At 37.0% G+C, this 6,762-nt stretch overlaps 1 protein-coding gene across 1 annotated transcript; it reads left to right on the top strand.

Annotated features, from left to right (window-relative positions):
* The first annotated feature begins 287 nt into the window (after nucleotides 1-287).
* LOC140872739 (uncharacterized) lies at nucleotides 288-5,615 on the top strand. The gene is made up of 8 exons (XM_073275623.1): nucleotides 288-378; nucleotides 550-1,734; nucleotides 1,815-1,880; nucleotides 3,558-3,702; nucleotides 3,825-4,043; nucleotides 4,318-4,507; nucleotides 4,591-4,786; nucleotides 5,228-5,615. Exons 2-8 carry the CDS (start codon nucleotides 578-580, stop codon nucleotides 5,340-5,342), a joined length of 2,088 nt encoding a protein of 695 aa, XP_073131724.1. The 5' UTR covers nucleotides 288-378; nucleotides 550-577; the 3' UTR covers nucleotides 5,343-5,615.
* The last annotated feature ends 1,147 nt before the right edge of the window (nucleotides 5,616-6,762 follow it).

The raw sequence follows: 6,762 nt of genomic DNA, 5'->3' as shown, positions 1-6,762 counted from the left end.
GGTTAAACCGAATTAACCGATTGAACCGATCTAATTCAGAAATTTGGTTCGGTTAAATCAGAATTTTGGTTTTTATTTTCAAAAAATTTGGTCAAATCGGTTCGGTTTCGATTTTTTATTTTAAAAAATCGATTAACAGATTTAACCGATTTTCAAAATAAATTATTTTTCATATTTTTATACATTGTTTAATAAAATTGGGCATGACCCATGGACTTGCAATATTCAAAACTTAGAAGCCCGCAGTATAGGCCCACAACCTTAATCCCTAAATTCCAGTCTGCAGAGTGAATCGTTCTATGATTCTATCTCCATCTCTCTGCTCTCGTACCGGTTCGCTGCTTTATATTTCCGCTCTCAAAAGTCAATTTTTCGAAGGTGAGGACCGATTAAATTTCCTTTAAAACAGTACTTCACCCCTTCCATTAATTTCCCAAACTCTCGTGATTTTTCTCGTGAGCAATATGACTGATTTTTAGGCTGAGAATGAGATTTATGATAACAATTGCACTGTTTTGCTACTAACCTCTTGAGTTAATCGTAATCCAGGCTCTGTGTAATCCTACCGTCTTCACCAATGGCCAGCAAGAAGGATGCGGACCCGAATTTGGGTTTCCTAACCCGAAGAGATACGGAGGTTAAGTTGCCTCGGCCAACCAGAGTCAAGAACAAGACTCCTGCGCCTATCCAAATCACGGCGGAGCAGATCCTCCGAGAATCCCGTGAGAGGCAGGAAGCAGAAATCCGGCCACCCAAGCAGAAAATCACCGACGTCACAGAGCTAGGAGATTACCGCCTCCGCAAACGCAAGGAATTCGAAGACCTAATCCGAAGAGTTCGGTGGAATAAAAGCGTGTGGGTGAAATATGCCAAGTGGGAAGAGTCCCAGAAGGATTTTACCCGCGCTAGGTCCGTTTGGGAACGGGCGCTGGAGGTGGATTACAGGGATCATACATTGTGGTTGAAGTATGCTGATTTCGAGATGAAGAATAAGTTTATAAATCATGCGAGGAATGTTTGGGACCGGGCTACTGTGTTGTTGCCTAGAGTCGATCAATTGTGGTACAAATACATACATATGGAGGAGATGCTAGGCAATGTGGCTGGTTCAAGGCAAATTTTTGAGCGGTGGATGGATTGGATGCCTGATCAACAGGGCTGGCTCTCGTATATTAAGTTTGAGTTGAGATATAATGAGGTCGACAGGGCAAGAAAGATATTTGAAAGATTCGTAGCTTGTCACCCAAAAGTAGGTTCTTGGGTGCGTTTTGCAAAGTTCGAGTTTAAAAGTGGAGATGTTTCTCGCGCTAGGAGTTGTTACGAGAGGGCTGTGGATAAGTTGGCCGATGACGAGGAGGCGGAGGAGTTGTTTGTGGCATTTGCGGAATTCGAGGAGAAGTGTAAAGAAACTGAGAGAGCAAGGTGTATATATAAGTATGCCTTGGATCATATTCCTAAGGGGAGAGCGGAGGAGATTTACAAAAAATTTGTGGCTTTTGAGAAACAGTATGGTGATAGGGAAGGAATCGAGGATGCCATTGTCGGCAAGAGGAGATTTCAGTATGAGGACGAGGTTCGGAAAAACCCACTTAATTATGACGCTTGGTTTGATTATATAAGGTTGGAAGAGAGTGTCGGAGATAAAAACAAGATTGAGGACATATATGAGAGGGCCATTGCAAACATTCCACCTGCACAAGAGAAGCGGTATTGGCAAAGATACATCTACTTGTGGTAAGGCTTGCTTCTGAATTGTTTTTGTATAATGTCTTCCGGAATCAACTATGCTGACTGGTCGCATTTGTTTTGTGTAGGATTAATTATGTATTATACGAAGAGCTAGATGCCCAGAATGTGGATCGCACCAGAGACGTCTACAAGTAAATTACCAAATTTGGTCTTTTAGATGGTTCTTATGTGGCTTATGGTTCTGCTGTCACTATATATTTCTCTTATCTGTGAATTTCTGTGTGAATTATAGAAGGTTTCTACCATGTGTTGTGAAGAGTCTTTCTAACAATGTATAGGATATTAGGATTTTGTGTTTGGAATGTGGAAACTGGAAAGTCTCATAGTAGGTGAAAAAATGAAAGTTGAAATCATGGATATTGATGTTAGAATGATAACACGGCCTAATAATCTATAACTATTTTGCTGTTGGTGCATCTGGATGACACATCCGTTCATTTGACATAGTTGAGTTTGAGCCCCAGGATTTTACCTACTTAACCGTGCGCATCAAGGCAGTCACATATTCCTGAAAATTTATGTAACTCATTGAAAGAATTGAAAGTTCCCTTGACTCTCAAAATTACGTCACTAGGCTCAAAGGTCAAGAATTTCCTATACGGTGTTGCTTATTCCCAATATTTGTGGAACTCATTTAACTTTATAAAAAAGAATTTAAAGTTCCCCGGTCTCTCGAAATTACGAAACTATTCTCAACGCCAAGAATTTCCTATTCTTTTCTGTATTAGACATAGTTGTCAAAAGCGACCGAGGCACTTGCTTAAGCGCAAAGCGACTCTAGGCGCAAGGCTAGCGCTTCAGGGTACTCCGAGGCGCAGCAGGTCCGTGAAGCGAGCGCTTCAGTGCGCCTCGCTTTGAGGCGAAAAGCGCTCGCTTGTGCGCTTCATGGAAGCAACACAGATTTTTAATTTTTTTTTTTATTTGCAGGCTTAAAATCGCATCTTGAAGGTGCAATTTTAAGTTTGCAAGGCCCAAACGTTTAAAAGCCCAATAAACTCTTCTCAAAACTCACGACACTCACTGCCTCTCACTCCCCCTGGGCTCTGCTTCACTGCCTCACCCTGCGGCTCTGGCTCTGCCTCGCCACGGCGCTCGCGGCCCCTGCCGGTGTTTACTTACCACACCCCTTCTCTTTGCTGTCCAAATAGATAAACCCTAATTTTATGAATTTCTGTAAATTGTATTCAAGTGTGTGTTTTTTAAATCAATAATTTGTGATTGTTATTTATTTTTTTAGTTGTTAGAATCATGTCACAATCAAACACAACAATTCCATCATCGAATCCAAAGGATATTGCCTGGAATTATGCAACTTTGGATAATGAAGATGATGACTATTTTGATATTTGATGTTTATCTGTCAAATTTGCAAAGATTCTTTACCTTATTTTTATTATTTTGATAATATTTTGTTTATTGCGCTTTTTGTCCGTAAAGCGTGCGCTTCGCTTTGCGCTTTAAGCCCAAACACACTTGAGCGCTTTTTTGCGCCTCACGCTTTTGACAACTATGGTATTAGATAATTTAGATGTGAATTGAAGGAGGATGTGTCTAGGAAATTGCTTTGCCTTTGCTTAATGAAAGTTATGTGAAAGTAGCGTAAAAAACTCTTTAATTCCAATAAATATTGTAAGCCATTTTGATAGTCAACTCTGTCAGCTTAAAATTTATTGAGAGGTATGAGCAGAAAGATTTATGCATCCATTTCCATGCTTCCTTTTGAATTTTTCCTGGTCATACTTGATATTGTACTCGCGTGGAATTATTATCCATCAAACATATTGCCGATTGACAATGAAATGAAACAGCTTGTGTCTCAAGATGATTCCTCACGACAAATTTTCATTTGCAAAGATTTGGTTGATGGCCGCACAGTTTGAAATACGTCAGTTAGCTATCGATCGGGCTCGACGAATTTTAGGGTCAGCGATTGGTAGAGCTCCCAAAGATAAGGTATGATGGAACTCATTTGTTTACTGTGATATACAATCTCTTTTTCTTGTTTTGGGCCACTGATTGTTTTATTACTGGTTTTTCTCTTGGTTTGTTATCTAAATTCCTGCATTTGTTAACAGATATTTAAGAAGTACATTGAAATGGAGCTGCAACTTGGTAACATTGAACGCTGTCGAAAATTGTATGAAAAGTATTTGGAATGGTCACCTGAGAATTGTTATGCCTGGAGCAAATTTGCTGAGCTGGAAAGGTCCTTAGCTGAAACCGAGCGTGCCAGAGCTCTTTTTGAGCTTGCAATTGACCAGCCTGCACTTGATATGCCAGAAGTTTTATGGAAGGTACTTGGATAATGCAGTAGCATTACCGACTGTTCATTTTTGCTCTTCAATTCATTCTGCTGAATGACTTCATATTAATCCACTCAAGTTTATGGGAATAAACTTGCTTCTACGTTCTACTATTGATGTGTTACTTGTGTTTGTCCAAGATATGGCCTCATTTTTATGCCTCTTCATTTATAGCTTTGTTATGGTATATACATACATACAAATGTGTGTGTGTGTTTTGAAGTACTAGTTTCTCACGTTGTCGTTCTTTTTTCTTCATTGATAGGCATACATTGACTTTGAAATATCAGAGTCTGAATATGAAAGAACTAGAGCCCTTTATGAGAGGCTTTTGAACCGCACAAAACACTTGAAGGTGTGGATTAGTTATGCTAAGTTTGAGGCATCTGCTATGGAGGATTTGCAGGACTCAGATGACAATGAACAAAAGAGGAAATGCCTTCAGCATGCTCGAGGTAAGAATATCACATTTTCTGCAATTCGCATGTTTCATTGATGAATGTGAACTTAAACCTCACATTTTTCCTTTGCTTATCAGCTGTTTTTGAAAGAGCCCTTGGCTATTTTAGAACTTCTGCTCCGGAATTAAAAGAGGAAAGGGCAATGCTTTTGGAGGAGTGGATGAACCTGGAAAGCTGTTTCGGTGAACTTGGCAATGTAGATTTGGTCCGTGTCAAGCTTCCGAAGAAACTCAAAAAGAGGAGGCACATAGAAACCGAGGATGGTCCAGGAGGGTATGCAACTGGCCTTTTCCTTTTTCATTTCTTCTCAACCCTTTGTTGTGTTGCACACTCTGTACATTATCTTTTGTCTGTGCCACTTCCGATATTTGAATTTGGTTACCTTGCAAATATACACAGTTGCCATAATAAGTTTTCCCTATCCCCGTTCTTTTCAAATTTTCTGCCCGCCCTTTGGCATATTTTCTACTCCCTGTTGCTTGGTTTCTACCGATTCATCATGTGTTTCAGAAATGTTATATACGTAACTTGTTATACTTTTCTTTAAACAATGAATAAGCTACCAATTTTTCGTTATTATACAGTTCTCAAGTTTAATAAGAGGCATTTGAATTTGGTTCGAGAGCCACAAAATCTTTGTACTCGCTGACCTTACCCAGCTGATTGAATTTTCTTTTTGCTGGCAACTGATGCTAATGCTATCATCACTCTCAGGTACGAGGAGTACATCGACTACCTTTTCCCTGAAGAAACACAGACGACAAATCTCAAGATTTTGGAAGCAGCATACAAATGGAAGAAGCAAAAGTATGTTTCTGATGATGATTGACTTGGCAACACATGGCTCTTCCATTGTCGATTCTAACGGATGTATGTGTTGGATTTTTTTGATCTATCTACGTCCGTTCCTCGTATCTGCCCCGCCTCTCGTTTGTACTGTTTTAAATTTAGGTTTGTCCGTTCTGTCCACTAGCACTTCAGTGTTGCACGAGCCTCGAACTCGTATGAGATAAGGTCTCCTTTGGGTCAACCATTTCAAGATTTTATAAATACATACATAGTTTATCTTGTATGTGTGTGTTGCGTAATAAAGATAAAACTTAATTATATTAATAATTTTTTTAAAATATAATTAATTGTTTACTGATAATTAGTATGGTGAAGCACGTACTAATTGATTAGAAATAAAATAATAATGACAAATAATTTGATTGGGACCATAGCATGTGGTGCTGGCTAAGCATACAGAATTAGCACGAGGTGGATCCCACCAATCCTTACCAATCCCTGGTTCGTCTGGTTGCCTTCGATGGTACCACGAGATCTACATCATTTTAATTCGGCAATAAATATTATACGTTGATTTTACGAGTTAGTTTTATTAGAAGAGTTTTTTATTTGAATCATTCAAAAAAAAAAAATCATTACTTTTAATATCAATAATATTATTTTTTATTGTAAATATGATTATGTTTATTTTACAATTTTAAGGATCTCAAATGTTTTTTCGCATTTTTGGTCAAAGCAAGAAAATCAATTGCGTTTACCCAAATTTGTGAATTTATTTATCAAGAAACATGTTTTATTCTAGAAATATAAAATATTTTACAAATTTCGATATGAAATATCGTAATGCAACCAATCTTTTTTATTTCATTGCATCACATATTGTCATTCACTTAAAAATAATAAATAACGCATATTTAATTGGGGCACATTTTTTTATCATGGTTAATTGAGTTTAATAAAAATGTGTGTAGATCTTGTCAAATAATATTTTCTTTTCAATAAAAGAAAAATTTATCAATAAAAAGTAAATCATACAAACATACTCAAAAGGAAGTACATCGAAACATTAACACATTGTATTACTCACAAAAAGTTGTTAATGCCACAATACACATAAGAACTTACGATTAATTTTTTTTTTTTGCTTTTATAAAAAAAATTATGTCAAATTCTTAGTTATCAAAAATTTTGACATTTAGGCTGTAGCCCGAAGATATCATTTCATTAACGGGGTGTGAATATGCAAAAAAAAAAAAAAACAATAATATTCTTTTGACTTAATATATTATCTTTATAGTTTCAAAAAATATATTATCTTTATTATTATATAGGAAAATGGATTTTATGCAAAATCATATTTATCTTCTTCCTTTTCTTTTTTTCCCTTCAAAATCCGAAAGAGTTATAATAATTTATGAAAAACAAAAAAAAGAATAAAAAAATACAAAAAAATAAAAAAT

Source organism: Henckelia pumila, unplaced genomic scaffold, assembly GCF_033568475.1.
Source record: "Henckelia pumila isolate YLH828 unplaced genomic scaffold, ASM3356847v2 CTG_477:::fragment_1, whole genome shotgun sequence".
Lineage (NCBI taxonomy): Eukaryota > Viridiplantae > Streptophyta > Magnoliopsida > Lamiales > Gesneriaceae > Henckelia > Henckelia pumila.
The sequence above is the reverse complement of the archived record's forward strand: the minus strand, read 5'-3'. Positions and strand labels throughout refer to the sequence as shown.

Excerpts from the sequence above, each read along its gene's own strand:
- LOC140872739 (XM_073275623.1), top strand. The coding sequence starts at position 578 with ATGGCCAGCAAGAAGGATGCGGACCCGAATTTGGGTTTCCTAACCCGA. Across the intron at positions 1,881-3,557 it reads CGCACCAGAGACGTCTACAA|CTTGTGTCTCAAGATGATTC; the intron begins GTAAATTACCAA and ends GAAATGAAACAG. Across the intron at positions 4,044-4,317 it reads TGCCAGAAGTTTTATGGAAG|GCATACATTGACTTTGAAAT; the intron begins GTACTTGGATAA and ends CTTCATTGATAG.